We start from the raw sequence: 17,199 nt of genomic DNA, 5'->3' as shown, positions 1-17,199 counted from the left end.
GAGACAAAACACGTACAAACTCCAAAACACATTTCTAGCATGAACTGAACTTCCAAAACAGAGCTACCTACATCACTTAAAGTACACAATTGAAAGCATGTGTGTATTGTTTGTGTATTTATACACAAGCATTCATATATAGTCAAATAATAAAAAAAAAAAAGTTCATTTACCTGTTATTACCACACACCAAATCCGGTCGTTGGTACTTGCTGGCTTGTGTAGCCACCAGGTAACAAAAGCTCAACACTGCGCCCAGCATCCTGGAGCACTTCTGTTGTCTTTTGTACGTGTTTTGAGTTTTTATGTGCTTCTGAGTTTTTACGTGTTTTGGAGTTTGTACGTGCTTCGGAGTTTGTACGTGTTTTTAAGTGTTTTGGATTTTTTGCGTGTTTTGGAGTTTTTACGTGTTTTGGAGTTTGTACGTGCTTCAGAGTTCGTACGTGATTTGAAGTTTGTATGTGCTTTGTCTCTACGGGCCACCGTAAATATACTTTTATTTATTCACTCCACAGAAAATGTAATAAATAAATCATATAATACAAAAATCAACTATTCACATTTCAACTTTTAACTATTTAAATTTTCAGCTTTTTCTTTTTACAAATTTAAAGTGAAACAACACAAAACACTGCAAACCACAACACAATAAATAAATTAAAATATGAAAACAAAAAGAAGATGCATATTCTCTGTCATATGGGCCTGCATGAATAAACTTTCTGAATCCTTTATCATCCGCAACTGAAAATAGTTGTGGATGATTACTATACCTTTCTAATGTTGTTGTCCCTGGCTCTCTTTCTCTCTCTCTCCCTCCCGCTCTGTTCCTGTGCTATCCGGTTGTTCAGTGATGACGCGACGAATCCTACTTCCGGGTCTAAAGTAGTCTGCGTTTAATATGGCTTTTGTGTTGTAAACATGTTTAATGTTATGTATTTTCTTCTATTTGATCTCAAAAAGCTCCTAAAACAGTCAGTGATCACTGTTGACCTCCCTTGGCTTTTATTGCCGCTAATCATTTATTTAAGCTCAGTTTTTAAAACCTTAGGCTGTAACTACAGCCCAGCCCATGCAGCAGTATATGAATGACTAACCTCGTATTGTGGATGCATTATCTCAGTTGTTCTCCTGGCTGAAGTTTGGTCCTTTTACAGCATCCTGCCATGCGATTACATTTGTTCCTGACCACCGAGAACACTCACTGTAACTTTTATCGAGTGGAAAAAAAGTTAGCTTGTTTATATTATGCTAACATAGCTGTGTCGCTAGCGGTCACGTAGCACATCATTATATACCAGCTAGCCCAACTTCAGTAACCCTACAAACGTCACTGCTGTTTAGTTTTCTGTATTCATTTATGCTGGAAGTGATAACAGAGCTGTACGTTTTAATTTGTTTCCAAAGCCCCGCAGTCAGGACATGCTATATTGTATTTAGATAGAAGCTAGCGAGCTAACTCCCTGCTAACTTCTAACTCCCTTAAATGTCATAAATAACGTTTTCATGGATGCCTGGATGTTAAACTCAATTGTTACACCTGGTAGAGCAGAACGCTGATCATTTTATTAAAGATGAAAGTTTTTCAACTCTCAGTAATGCCACAGTGATCGTTTGATATATGGACCTGCAGCGGAGTTTAGACCCAGACACGGCTAGTGACGTCAGACTGAACAACCAGATTGCGATTGTAACTACCGCCCCTCCCCCTTCTGCCCAGCGCAAACACAAGGCTTATGTGCGGCGTGAAGCGAAAAAAAAGTGAGAGAGAGAGAGAGTGAGAGAAAGGAGAAAAAAAAAAAAAAAAAAAAAAACCACTTGTGTGGTTCACTTCAAAGAGTCGGCTCTAAGAGCCGTTTGGTTCGCGGCCAACACATCACTATATTCTAACCCCTGAGGTTTGAAGAAGGAAGAGGAGAAGAGCGCAGAGAATCGCCCATCCCGGAAGATTAGTTGTTTAACTGTAAAGAATGTCAAAAGCCCCTCAGACAGAGGTTCTAGTCTGAGCACAAAGGTTAAAGCCGGAAACAACCAGAATGGGTGATCTGAGAATTAGCCTTAGTAATAGTCTGTTATTTTCATGTTATGACAATTGCCCAAACACAGCAGTCATCTTATATATGGTCCACCCGTTAAAGGGGGACAGAGGGCCAAAGAGGGAAAAGAAGCATAGAGAACTGACACCTGGTGGGCAAAAAGGGTCTGTGTGTAATGTCTGGAGAGATGAAAATGGTAAATGGCCTGTATTTGTATAGTGCTTTACTTAGTCCCTAAGGACCCCAAAGTGCTTTACAGTACATTCAGTCATTCACCCATTCACACACTGGTGATGGCAAGCTACATTGTAGCCACAGCCACCCTGGGGCGCACTGACAGAGGCGAGGCTGCCAGACACTGGCGCCACCGGGCCCTCTGACCACCACCAGTAGGCAACGGAAGTTGAAGTTGCTAATCCAAAGGTTAATCCCTAAGCCAACAGGAAAGGCAAATGGATTTTGAAATGAGTGGAATTGGTAATTTAAAAAGAATTTTGAAAATCACTTTATTAAATTGGAATTCGAAAAAGGTTTTTGAAATGAAGTTTATTGAATTGGAATTCAAAAATGTTTTCTGAAATGAAGTTTTTAAAAAGCATTTTAAAAATCTGTTTATTAAATTAGAATTCAAAAATGAATTACAAATGCAGAATGTATTCTACAATTCATTATTTAAAGACAGAATTCTTTATTTCTATGCCAAACTCATAAAGATTAAATTTGCATAACGACCAAAACTAGCACCACTGGTTAAACGTCGGCCAATTGAGTGTCATCAGGACGCTACAACACAGAGAACACCATCCCCACAGAGAAAGCTAGGGAAGCAGAAGAACTTCATATCAAGAAGCCCTGAGTAAATGTGGTTATCCTAGCTGGACATTTGTCAAAGATGGGAAGGTGCCTAAAGAATGCTCCAGGTGATCCAGGAGAGAAGGCCTAAGGGTACATCTTTCACTATTTTACAATGCTTTGATTGCAACCATTTCCCAACTCTCTGTGTATGGTACTTGCAGCCATTTATTTATAATCAAGAAAATTTGCATATTAATGATCATTAAACTGACCCCATGGCCCATTGTTAATCAGTGGTGCTAGTTTCGCTCATTATGTGATATTTCAATGTGATATTTATAAGGCTGGGGAAACCAGCAGTCAGCTAAGACTGAAGTCACTTGGACGAGTGACAAAACGTTTCTCCCACTTAAAACGCTACTTCAAGATGAGCAGAATGAACTTTTGGGATTGTTTTAATTATATTTGTGAAGGATACTTGATGCAGATGTAGATTGTAGGGGTGCAACGATATTCGTATCGATATTGAACCGTTCGATACAGTGCTTTCGGTTCGGTACGCATATGTATCAAACAATACAACATTTGTAATTTATTTTATCAACTTTCCTTCTGACGATGCTGTCTGTGTTGAGCGCTCAGTGAATCTGCGTTCGACTACTCCGCCTAGGCTGCACTGTCGAGCGCAGATCCACTGAGCGCTCAACACAGACAGCATAGTCAGAAGGAAGAGCGCAGGGCAAGCTAGCAAGACAGAAGTTAAGCTCTCCTTGCAAGATGGACCTCCCCCACTCTCATTCAGATCTGGCGTTTGGAATTATTTTGGTTTTCATGTGACGTATGACCCTGAAGGTAAGCGAGTCATGGACTAAAGTAAAACAGTATGTTGGATGTGCCACGCAATGCTTAATTACATGGGTGGGAACTAGTGTGTTAGCGCAGTTAGCTCGTTAACGTGTTGGCCGTCTAGCCCCATGCACGGGGCGATCGGCGGTAGCTCGTTAACGGAGATTTGCCGTGTTGTGGGGTTAAGGTCATTTCAACGAGATTAACCTGAAAGCACTAGTGGGAACACAACGAATATGACTGCACATTTACGCCGACATCCTAGTGCAAAGACAAAAACAACAAGCATGCTACTAACTTTAGCCGAGTCATTTAGACAGCTGTTAGCACATGATTCTCCTTATGCTGCTGAGAATATAGCCCAGAAGAAGCGGATAGTATAGCTTTTATTTTGGAAAGAGACATTTCTCTGTAATAAACTCTCTTTTCCAAAGATGAGTAATTCCTCAATCAGATACAGGGCTCGCAAAATCGCTAGCCCGACGTCCTGGGGCTAGCGATTTTTTTCAGACGGGCTACCCTGCCCGTCGGGCTATTGTAGGAAGGAAAATATATGTCAATGCTTTTGCATTCTTTCAGAAATGTAGCTGGGTAATTATGTCATTGGCATCGGTGAGCCACTGTCAATATGTGACATATTGAAATCGCGTTTGAATTTGCGCTTGTTTTTTTGCTTTCACTTTGCAATCGTGCGAACTGTGTATAGAGAGCGACAGCACTGATCTGTGAGTGATGATAATTTGTGCACCAATTCCTCTGACATCGTCTTATTAATCGTTAGCTTACTATGCAAACATGACAAGTGAAATCTCCGGCAGCAAGCTTAAACATGTGAGAGGTTGATCGCGCAGAGAATCGCTGAGCTTATGTGAGTCCGTGTGTAAAAGCAGCAGGATATATATTTTAGTTCTGCTGAGCCAAATAAGACAGGTCGGGGTGAAGAAGTGACAGCCAAAGAAAAGCTTACCACAAAACGGAGAAGTTATGACAAATCAGACTATAAGGCAAAAAGAAAGTGCAGCTTTATGGTTTCATGGACAAAAGAATTTCTGTGGCTGCAATATGACGAGCTAAATAACCAGGGCTGCACATAAGTGGTCCGCAGGTGCGCATTCGCTGTCAAAATAAAAAACGCGCACAAGGGTTAGGGTTAAATTTAAAAACTGTACTTTTGAGTTAAAATATATATTTATAATTTTAATAAATGACAAATTAAAAAGGCATGAACATTTTTTTTGTATCGAAAAAATATCGAACCGTGACACCAAAGTATCGAACCGAACCGTGAATTTTGTGTATCGTTGCACCCCTAGTAGATTGCTGAGCCAAATCCCTACGACAGCAAAGAGAAGAATTCTTGCTTCAGCATCAGCCACAGCAAGGTCCCACTGGATGCATAAACCCGTGATTGTGCACAATAATAATAAAAAACCAGAAAGGATCACAGCCGGCTCTAGCATCCTTAAATAGTCCAAAGATATCCAGTTAGAGGGTGAACTGGTAATTCTAAATTGCCCATAGGTGTGAATGGGTCTTGTTGTTAGCCCTGGCACAGAATGGTGAGCTGTCCAGGGATACACTGCCCTATGGCTGGGAAAGGTTTCAGCCTCTTGTGACCATTAATTAAATAAGTGGAAGTGGATGGATGGATAGTTTTTCCTATTATTATTTGGAGAAAAAGAAATCTGAAAATGTTTAAAAAACAAACTGTCAGCTGTGTGTGTATTGAGGATGAGGAGGCTATGACCTTTCTCACATTAACATGTGTCTACTTCTGTTACTGAACACAAAGCCACTCCTCTTTACAAACTCCCAAACAAATATAGACAAAAACAGAACAAACAAAAACGGAAAATGTTTTATTTAGATTAGCAAATTTCATATTTCCACTTTAAATATCTATTGATCAACTACCAACTCCACATTCATGTCAAAGGCCCTGCCCATCCAGCTACACAGGATGTGAAGCTTCAAAGAAAGGACCAGAACTCTGCTGCATTAAATTAAGTACTGAATAACTTTATTTAGGGATGTGAATCGAGAACCAGTTCTCAAAGGATGAGAGCGTGATGGTAAAGTGGAGACCACTTCAGGACAGAAACAACTGCATTATACCGTTAACAAAACTTCGGCAGCATGCTAACACTAAGCTAACAAGAACCCCGAGTGATGTTAAAGCTGAGTAAATGCTGACCCCAGCCCACACAACTTGCAGCCTCCGTTTTTACTGGTTCATGTTTCTAAAGTAGAATCACTTTAAGGTCTCTTTGTGAAAACCTTTAAGGTTTTCATCTTTGCTTTGTGCTGTCCACATTAGGATAGGGATTTGTGTTAGTGTGTCAGGCTGTAGCCTCAGGTTTGTATTGCTAATTATGATACAGTGTGTTGCAGATTATTTTACAGACTAACATGACAGTAACGTAACGAGTAGTATAACAAATGTCTTTCTCCTGGGTGTAATTAAGTAACGTACTGCATTACTTTTAAAATAAAAGGGTTCTGTGTAATATGAGCAAGAATGACTGAGTATTGACCCTAACACTGATCAAAACAATGAGAGGAAACACCTGCAACATGCACACACATTTGACATCTGAGCATGTAATAATTTTGGGTGACTGCAGTGTCTTTGATATGCTGCTTAGAGATGGTGGTGACTCACAAAGTGGAGCCAAAGAGAATGGATAAAGGAATCGATAAGGAAACGAATTTATAAGTGATATTAATAATGGAATCAGAATTGCAAAATTCTTATCAATTCTCATCCCCTAACTTTATTGATCCAAACATTTTAGCAAAGAACCAAACAACCAGAAAAAAGGAAGAAAAAAAAAAGAAGAAGGTGAGAGCTGCTGGTTACCATGGCATTGAAAACAGGAAGCAGAAACAATAGCCGCAATCCATCTTCTCCAATCTCATTAATTCTAATGATGTCGCGGACATGACTCCACCCCTTGACTTGACTGGTTCCTGTTTATCATATTTCTTAGGGCAGGGCATGTCAGCCATCCTTGTTTCTGTGCCAAGACTTTCTGTTTCCTATATTTGTTTCAAATTTAGAGTTAAGTGTGAAAACAGTCTCTGCAGGTCCATTTGCCCTCTACTGTTAAGACACCACTACAGTCATAGTTCTTGTCCAGGTATCCTAGATGGACTCAATCTGGCGACGGACCTTCTCAGAGGCAAGGCGGTCAAGTCGTCGCTGGCGGATGACAACGAGGACGGCGAAGAGAGTTGTCAGAGCCAACATGGCCGCCTCAAACTTCCAGAACAGATGTTCTTCCATGAGAACAGAGCGGCAGCTGAATAGGAGGAGGAAGAAAAATTAGTACCTTCATTGGAATAACGTCAGTTCCTGTAGTGACGATTAATCTATGGCTGAGGTGCATGCTCATCTATTAGCTGATGAGTCCATAAAGGGTTCAAAATATTCTGATGTGATGTGAAAGTTATTCATGAACCATGTGTAGCCTAGTCCATAAATGACTATAGCAATTAACTCTCTGGGGTCTAGGGTATAATTGGCCATTTTTGACTATTTTTGATTTGTCTTGTTTGGAATCATTCTTTTCAGCACAATTTCAAATGTCTGAATTTACAGTTATTTCATTTTGACATACTGTATTAGCACGATTGATCTAAATTAAGACAAAAAAAAGATCAAATCAGAGTAGGAAAAAAAAGTTATATTTTTCACTGTAAAAACCAAAAAGAAGAATGTTCAATGAATCATTTTCATAACTTGCAAATGCAAATAGTCGTAACAATAGAAATTGTAATTTTTTTAAAATTATGCACAGGTTTTGGAAAAAACAAAGTTATATGCAGCTATTTACCTAAAAATGCAGCCAAGGCCTCAGGCAGTTTTTATATAACCATTTAAAACTATTAACAGAACAATTAGGTGGCACACAAAGGCACACAAATTAGTTGTACCAATCCAAAAAATATTTTCGGTCCAAATTAAGACAGAGGAGAACACCACATACCAAAACTCTGCAGGTCTGACAACAAGAGGTTTAATCAAAAAAAAAAAAAAAAAGTGTGTGTGTGTGTATGTATATATACACACATACACACACACACACACACACACACACACACACACACACACACACACATATATATACTGACAAATTGCTGAAGTTGATGGTATTGTATAGTGATTCCAAAATGTCAATTTAAAAAAAGAAAAAAAAAAAGAGGTGTATCACTCATGTTGCTGTCTGCCTTTTCCACCAAAGGCAGACAGCGTTTACACTGCAGTCTGCCTTTGGTGGCTTTTTTGCAGCAACTGTGACATTCAGCAGTCGTCTCATTGTTCTGACACACAAAACAAAACTATCGACTACACTACACACTAACTACACAAGACAACATGCCGTGGAAGAGTTCGGGTCTTAAGAGGTTAAATTTAGGTTTTGTTTAAAGGTATGCCTGCACATGCCAGTATTATTTTTTTCACCTCTAAAAAGTAAAAAAGCTCTTCTTATTATTAAAACATCTTATTCTTGTATTAAAAGTATATGTTTTATCCTCTCTGAATTATATCCGTCTGTTTGTTACCACACTCACTGCTTTGTTTTCCTCCCACTATTTGGTCGGAGGGGCTAAAATGGCTCTTTTGATGATGAAGGTTGGCGACCTTTATTGTTTGCTTGCTGTCATCCATTAGAGTATTTCCTTTAATTGAATGATCAGCTGCTCAGATTTTAGTCCTCCCACCTGTTGCTTGCATTCATCATGATTTTGAATGATACATGTCGCCTGTCTGGTTAATCAGGACCCAGACTCACCTTTTGTACTCCTCTCTGCTGGACTGGCTGCAGTTCACTCGCTCTACATAGCCTGTCAGTCTGCAGGCCAACTGCGACTTCTGACACACACACACACACACACACACACACACACACACACACACACACACACACACACACACACACACACACACACACACACACACACACGGCCAATTAGATGATGCTTCAGAAAACAGAGAAGATTGATCTGTGCTTATGTATTTAAAGTTACATTTTAAATATGATGGAAAAAACTCATGTGGAGGTGTCTAATTTTTACTTTGATTCACCCAAAAGCCCATTTTTCATTAGTACCCATTCGGATGGAGTCACCAAAACACAACTCTGATTGGCTGGTTTTCCATTGCAATCGAGTAGAACCCAATATGTGTTTTCAACATAGCATTAGGGCTGCCACAAACGATGATTTTGATAGTCGACTAGTCACCGATTATTTTTGCGATTAGTCGAATCATGCAGATCATGCATCCATTGGAAGTAAAACGTACAGCTTATTGCACCAGCATGCAAAATAAAGACAAGATGATAGTTTGTTAAATTTTAATGAAATTTGCAGATTGTTTTGGTGAAGTTTAATAAACTTCTTGCTATCTAAAATATAACAGGACACCGGAGTATATTCTCGAGCATTTCACACTTCTGATAATCAGCTGTCTGCTTGACGTTTATTCAGCTGTGTAAAAACTATAACTTTAATCTCAGCCAAACCGATTTACTCAGGAACAAATAAAATACTGAAAAAAGCCAAACAATAACATTTTTAAGTTATCTAAGTGACTTATATATCACAGGGCTCTAGACTAACTTTTTGTCATGGGCGTACCGGTACGCCTAACTTTTTAAAGTTAGGTGTACCGGTACAAAAGTTAGGCGCACACAAATTTTATAATAATTTATATAATATAATGTGTTTTTCTGGATACACTGTGCTTTTTCAACATTCAAAGATTGATGACACCGTGTCCGAGCACTGGCTATGAATTTCAGAAGGATCAGGCCTTAACTTAACAGAAAAGTTAGCAATAGTTCTTTTCCTATTACAGCTACATCCACTTCTGTCGTGGCTAGGCGGCTCACTAGGGCTGGGTATCATCACTGATTTCTATAATCCATTCGATTCCGGTTTTCAAAGTCCCGATTCGATTCAACTTAGCCTCAGACAGTCAGAAATATTATAATTCTGATCATTTATCAGTACTGACTTCATCAGAATTGTGAACATCACAGCAGATGCCTTTGTGTGAAAGTAACTGAGAATAAAACACAGAAAAACATGAAGGAGATTTTCCTGGTCTGGCTTTTTATAGCAGATAACCTTAAAAATATTCTACAATGTTCTGCATATAAAGTTTAAATTTCTTCAGTATTGAACAACAGAAAAAAATAGGCTTTCTTGTCCGAGGTCATTTAAGTGAAAAAAAGAAAAGAAAAAGACAGCAGCCACAGTGCTGTAAACAGCGGTAGACTGGTGGGTAATAAGCGAATGAATAATACAGAAAACAGAGATTGGAGACGGGAAACTGTTCTTGAAGTACAGAGAGAGAGAGAGAGAGAGAGAGAGCTAGCTGTGCATGAAGTGTGATTTTAATAGTCGTGGAAGCAAAACAGCAAAATTCATGACGACATTGATCAAATGTGAAGCGCAGTTTGCTGCTTCTTTTGCTGCTGGCTCGGTGAATTTTGGTTGGAGAGACAAAACCTGCAGCTCAGAATCAGCGCAAAAAGACGTAAACACAGCGCGGACCGGACGCATCAGAATGGCTAAGCTCCGACAGCGTGTCCGTCTACAGGCCGTTGGGTGAGAAAGCCGAGAAAGACAAAGCTGATTCTGATGCGTCGGTCCGTTCTGTGTTTACGTCTTTGTGTGGAATCCGTGTACCTGCTCTCATTTGCTGTTTGGTTGTTGTTGAAATGGTTTTGTGAGCTTTAATCTGAGTCTGGCGTTTCTGGCAAAACACAGTTATATTTAAAAGTCGATTCAGGATTTAATGAATTGATATCGCTTTATTCAAGCTACTCACCTCCCACTTCCACCTGCACTTTCAACTGGACCACGGCCAGTCAGAGAGGTCCCGCCCCTTACTATCTCTGATTGGTTTAGTCCACGATAGGGGCATAATGCGTGTCTGTTGTTGACCACAGGGAAGGTTGCAGATTTTTTTTTTTTTTTTTTGCCACCCGAACAGTTGGTCGCACAGGTGCAACCAAATATTTTTTTTTAGTCGCACCACTGAAAAATTTGGTCGTATTTGCGACCAAATTGGTCGCACTCTAGAGCCCTGTATCATGTTTAACCTGAGTAGTGAAAGACAGCGGTGGGTTTGAAAACGATTTGCCGGGAGTCCGGTCTTCTCACGGGCTCTAGTGAGCCTTGCCCCCGGCTCGCTATCGAGCTAGTGGGTAACAGACATCTCCGAAAATGTCGGAGCGCTTTTGAAAGTATGTGGTGTCTTGATAAACTGAGCAGATATTTGAGGTTTATACAGCTACATTCTCGTCTGAAAATATGTTAAACGTGTATTTTGTGACCCAGAAAGAATAATAAGAGTAATATCAAAACTAACTAGCTGCCGCCATTGTTGGAAACTGAGCTGGGCTGCGCTATGAATTCTGGGACAGAGCTTCTTCTTCGGGGTTTAACGGCAGCTGGCATCCTTGTACATGCAGTGCTGCCATCTTCTGTTTCAATCCGTTATTACACTCTTAAATCCTACTACTTCTGCGGCTTTTGTGATCTTACAAAGCTTCAAACGACGCGTCGACTATTAAACGAATATGATAGTCGACGTAATCGTGACTAGTCGACTAATAGTGGCAGCCCTACATAGCATTGCGTCCACGCTTCCCGTGATGTAATTAATATGTAACACGAACACTACAACAAAGGTAGACATCGAGGCCTGCTACTTGGTTTGTGGCTTTTCATCAGACTCAGGGGAGCACAGCGTTTTTTGTAGCCATTTCTCTCATTGCCAGGTTTCAAAAAGAGGTTGGTATGATTTTCTTGAATAAGGCTACGTTCACACTGCAGGTCTTAATGCTTAATTCAGATTTTTTTATGAAATCCTCACACTCCTTCACACTACAAATAAAATGTGACAGCAAACGCACTCTAGTGTGAACCCTCCAAGCGTCCCGCATGCGCAAAAGAAGACGTCACACACAACGTGCTCCGTTTAGACCCAGACCAAACAGTATTGTTTGACTGATGGCCCTTAATATAAAGACTTGTTCCAGACTTAACTTTATAACTTGAAGGAAAATTGGGAAACGTAATTTTGTTATTTACATATGGCCTAATAATTGTCCTTGTTGCTGTTTTAGAGAGGAGCGGTGCTTCAAAGGATAGTTGCAGATTTCTGTCAGAATTTTAATCTTGATTACGATCTGGGCTTTCAACGATCATTAAAAATGACTGAGCCGATTATTAGCCCCTCCCTCGTGTTTTACTCTCGCGCTGCTCCGTGTGGCAAATCGAGCGCACCTCTCTGCATTTCGAACATGTGTCACAACAATTAAGAGCAGCGGTCCCCAACCTTTTTTGCGCCACGGACCGGTTTATGCCCGACAATATTTTCAAGGACCGGCCTTTAAGGTGTCGCGGATAAATACAACAAAATAAAACTAGTACCGGTACCGAAAAAAAGAAAATTTATTCATAGCACACGTGAAAAGACCAAGGAAAACCGAGTAAACGATAAAAACGATAACAAAATAACGCTGAAAACCGATAAAAACCCTGAAAACCATACATTTCACACCTGAGCCTCAACTCTCGCGGCCCGGTACCAAACGACTCATGCCCTGGAGGGACTTTCCCTGCCGGATACACGATGGACGGGTGGCAGAAATGGAGGGTCGTGTGCCTGGCGGGACTGTCGATCAAGGACGCTGAAGATATCTACCTATTCGGAACCATGATAACAGGGTTCTTGCTAATCGGAGCTGGCTTGGGCCTGGCTTATCGGAGAATTAAGAGAGCGGAACCGGCTGTTCAACCCCCCCCCAAGGCTGCCCGCTGGGATTGAAACGATGGGACGAGGCGCGACTTCTCAGAACGGGCTCATTGAAAGCGGCATGGTTAAGACCTTGGAGACACTTACAGCTGCCGTGAATACTCAGAATAACACCTCCGAGCATATACTGGGTTACATCAAGGAGAGGCCTGCTCAAAATGACACCTTTGAGCGAAAGTTGGATTACATTGTAGAGCAGCTCACTGCAGTCGTGAGTTCTCAGAATTGGCTATCTGAGCAAAAGAACGACAACACCACGGAACGGAAGTTTAATACCATCATGGGGAAGCTCGCGGTTCTCCAACGGGAGATTGAGAGACCAGTGTCGGAGTGTTAAAGAACAGCTTTGAAATTCTCCTGAGCTGCTCGCATAAAAGAAAAATCAACAACATCAACATCATAATGCGGATACCTCCTCGGCGCCAGCTGCAGGCTCAAGGCTGGAGCCGAACAAAAACTCCCTGATAACGACTGTGTGTTGACTGTTCTTCCCACTCCATGCAAGGCCACCTGGGTTGGCTGGCAGACTGTTTCCTTAGCCTGATAGGGCGGAGGACACTGTCTCAGCTGAACTAAGGATACGCACACACATACACATACACTGATACGCACTGAGTCACGTGTTCCATAATGTTGTACTGTGGACATTTATGTGCTTTCTGTGCAGAGGAGTTTTTTTGTTTCCTTTTCTCATGCTGTCCTCCCAGGAGCCCAGCATGAGTAGAGGTCTCTTTTTCCTCTTCTACTTTCCCATTGTTGTGTACTTTTTCAGTGTTTTTCTGTAATGCTGCCGATCTCCGACCTGTATTCCCATGTGATGTCTGTGTTGTGTGTGTAAGTTGGGGGGGGGGGGGGGGGTTCAATTCTACTGCGGAGCAACCTGCATGTGGCCAATAAAGCCTTGATTCATTCATTCAAACAGCAGTCGCTTTCTAAAACATCAAATACAGTACACATACGGAAGTGACCCAGATCGGATTTGAAAATATCGGATTTGTGCTGTTCACAATGTCATACTATGATCGGATATGGGTCGCATAGGGTCAAAAAAGTCAGACTTGATGCGCTTTCGCCTGCAGTGTGAACGTAGCCTAAGACTCTCCTGACTCATGATGCCACTGAGCAGCCAATCAGGTAGGTACTAATGGAAAAAGGGCTTTAGGTAACTATTTAAAAAATAAATAAATAAAAATGTATTTTAAAGTAAAATAAAATAAATAAATAATTGAAACAAAACAAAAAAACCCCACAAAAAACAAAACAAAACACATGACCATCTGCCAGATAACTTCATCTGCCTGTCCGATGACTTGATCAGCTGATTTCTGAACAGTGGTGACCTGAGAGTTGACGCTGCCCTATGTGGCACTGAAATGACTCACAGTATTGAAGTCGCTGCAGCGCACGCACGCCTCCGTCACCACAAACTCCTCCAACAGCCAGCAGGGGGCGGCCTCAGGCTTAACTGCTGCCAGGACAACAACAATATGTTATTGGCTGCATATACTTTCTGTGTGTACCTGGAAGTGAAATTATTATTATTATTATTATTATTGCTGTTGGATTAAAACTAGTGAACCTGTCACATGACATGACTTTGTTTCCACAGAATGAGTTCTTCAACAGTTCTTTAAAAAAAGAAATCTTTAATTAAAGCCACACTTTATGCTGTTAACAAAGAAGGAAGAGGCAGGAGGAATCCATTTAGGGATACACATAGAACAAATGGGATTTCTGGTTAGCTCAGCGAGGTATACAGTCAAGCCCATAATTATTACTACCAGATTCTAGTGTGTAACTGTTCATATAGAGTGTTATAAAATTTATTGCTAATGCAATCATATAGCACATTGACTTCTGAGGAAATTTTAGAAGGCACTCGTCATCAGAAAGGTTGCCAACCCCTGGTCTAGTGCATAAAAAGACAACACACAGCGCGGACCTGGCACATCAGAATCAGTGAGATGTCGGCTTTCTCACCCGACATCTCACTGATTCTGATACATATGGTCCACGCTGTCTTTACGTCTTTGTGCGGAATCTTTTTTTTCCTCAAACGGCTGGTCGCACTGTTACGATGTAGGATTTTTTTTTGTCACACGATTGAGAAATTGTGTGTGACCAAATTGGTCGCAGTCTAGAGCCCCGGATTAGGTTGCCTGGTACATGGCCTGAAAAAGAGCTCTAAAGCATTAGGTCCATGTTTTACAGCGGGGATGGGGTTCTAAGGGTTGAAGGCTTCTGATCTTTTTAAAAACAAACAAACAAATAAACAAACCAAATTAAGGAAACATCATTGTGGCCAAACAATCCAATTTTTGTTTCATCTAACACAGAAGACCAGAAGTCTTCTTCTTTGTCCAGATGAGCATTTAGCCATGCAGGCTTTTGTATGTCTCTCTGGAGAAGTGGCATTATCCTTGGTCTCTCTAGAAGTTGATTCTGTTCATCTGGACGTAGCGTTTTCAGTGGGAGAAACGTTTCGTCACTCATCCAAGTGACTTCTTCAGTCTCAGCTGACTGCAGGTTTCCCCAATCTTATAAACAGTACATTTGCATAATGACTGAAGCCAGCCCACTGAAGGAACAATGGGCTGGGAGGTCAGTTCATTAATCTTAATTATGCAAATTCTCATGACCATTGATCAACAACCACCAGCAGAGCACAGATTCACCAGGATGATCTTGGTAGTGAGCCTTGGATTCTTTTTCACCTCTCTCACTATCCTCCTGGCCAGCACAGGTGTCACTTGGCTTCCGACCATATCCTCTGTGATTTTCCACAGTGCAGAACATCTTGTATTTTTTAATAATAATTTATACTGTAGCCACTGGAACTTGAAAACATTTATATATGGCCTTGTAGCCCTTTCCTGCCTTGTGAGCAGCCAGAATGCACAGCCCCTGGTCCTTACTGAGCTCCTTTGTCTTAGCAATGACTATCCACAAGCCAACTGCAGAGAGCTGCTGTTTTTCACCTGTTGAGTTGATTAAAACATCTATTCCCAATTAATCAGGGTAATTAGGATGCTTTATAAGTGCTTGGACTATTTGGAATAGTATAGAACTTTGGATTTTCCCAGAGACTGTGACAGTTGTGAAGGGTATGAATAATTTTAGACGCAACACTTTTTGTAAATAAAAGCTGAGAAATATTTTTTTCTACAATGATGCCACTTGTCTTATTATATTTTAATATTTTAGGAGAAGCCTGTGTCATTTCTGGTAAAAGAAAAAAAACACATGCTGGTTGAATAACAGTAACTTTAAGTCAGAATTTGCCCAGGGAATGAATAATTATGGGCTTGACTTTAATACAGAAAGAACAATAACTGCATTTTTTTTTTTAAAGCAAGCTAACAAAACATAGCTCTAAAAACAGATGACAAGAGTTTGAGACATACCTGTAACTGTTCCTATAGATTTCTCCTCACTCAGCAGAGCTGCTCCGAACACCCTGAAACACATGAACATTTTTGAAAGTCATATGACTTTACCACAGTGCTGCCTGCAGGTTTGGATGACCTCTGAACTTACCTGAGTGACACAAGACCCCAGAACAGGGCATGCAGTACAAGGACGCGTGGGCGGCAGCAGGCGACGGGGATCCGACAGTCACCCTCCATCAGTCTGCTGCCCCAGCACCACAACGCCGTCGCCACGCTGTCCGCTTCCTGACCGGTTATTGAAAAATTATGATTCGTGGCCGAGTGCTATCAGTCCAAGCTGTAGTCAGTCTTTTACCATGATGCTCACATTGATCAAAGCCTTAAGGCTCCACGCTATTGAGAGCTGAAAAAACAAACATATGTCACTTTGCTAATCGATAATCAGAGTGCAGATGATCACAGTTCAGTGTATTTAGTATAAGAGTACACAGCCTAATTACTATTTGACTGGATGATAAAATTAATCATCCAATAAAACAGCAACAAACCTAATCAATAAATGAGTAATGAGCAGATTCATTAACACAGACACAGCAATATTTCACTCAGCTGATCATTAATAACCCATCAATAACTTAAAAAAGAGCTAATATCACAGACTTTAAGCGGCTTACAACGTGATTTTCTTTGTATTGATCAGTCTGCTAATGCTAACAAGTTGCTAACACGTTAGCAATACCGTTAGCCTCTACTCACCGCGATCTCTTAAAAAAAACACCCGCCATATTGGACTCAACGCAGGGAAGCAGAGAAGAGGAGCCTAAACATCAGAACCGCCGATGATTCGACACTGCTGTTAAATAAAGCGCAGAGTTGGCGGCGAGCAGCTGAAGTCCATCGATTGTTGTTACCGGATTCACACAGACAAGTTAACCACGACACTCACAGGCAGCACTTCCGCCACAGAGTTCACTACCCGCAAGGATAAAATGCTCCCAGGAAAAGCGTCTGTTATATTCATGTAAATACAATAATATATATGCATGCATGTGCCCCGGGAGAAACGCACTAAACATTTTTCGCTAGGTTTTTTAAATAAAGTTTACGGACTGTAAAGATTATTTTAACACTTTTTGTCTTTATTTATGTCCTATTGTCTCTTAAACCCTTTATGTGATTTAGGAACCGTTATTTTGAAGGGCAGAGTGCAGGCGCAGCCTCATCCTGTTTTGCTAGAAACTACACGTAGATTTAAACGTCATCATTCTCTACCCATCCTTTTTTTTTTTTTTTTTTT

General features: G+C 40.8%; 1 protein-coding gene across 2 annotated transcripts; it reads right to left on the bottom strand.

Moving 5' to 3' along the window:
* Positions 1-5,517: 5,517 nt before the first annotated feature.
* On the bottom strand, positions 5,518-16,870 carry jtb (jumping translocation breakpoint). Of its 2 annotated transcripts, none has more exons than XM_040020927.1 (6): positions 16,659-16,870; positions 16,051-16,305; positions 15,918-15,970; positions 13,896-13,978; positions 8,474-8,553; positions 5,518-6,979 (listed from the first exon to the last, which is right to left on the bottom strand). In XM_040020927.1, the coding sequence occupies exons 2-6, from the start codon at positions 16,137-16,139 to the stop codon at positions 6,823-6,825; spliced, it is 462 nt and encodes a 153-aa protein (XP_039876861.1). In that variant the 5' UTR covers positions 16,140-16,305; positions 16,659-16,870; the 3' UTR covers positions 5,518-6,822. The 2 variants fall into 2 exon arrangements, with proteins under 2 accessions (XP_039876861.1, XP_039876860.1); XM_040020926.1 differs by having other exon boundaries at positions 13,896-13,981; positions 16,659-16,869.
* Positions 16,871-17,199: the final 329 nt, after the last annotated feature.

The sequence above is a fragment of the Simochromis diagramma genome, unplaced genomic scaffold (assembly GCF_900408965.1).
Source record: "Simochromis diagramma unplaced genomic scaffold, fSimDia1.1 OVJJ01000753.1, whole genome shotgun sequence".
In the NCBI taxonomy this organism is placed as follows: domain Eukaryota; kingdom Metazoa; phylum Chordata; class Actinopteri; order Cichliformes; family Cichlidae; genus Simochromis; species Simochromis diagramma.
Note: the sequence above shows the minus strand (reverse complement) of the source record. Positions and strands in the feature narration are given on the sequence as shown.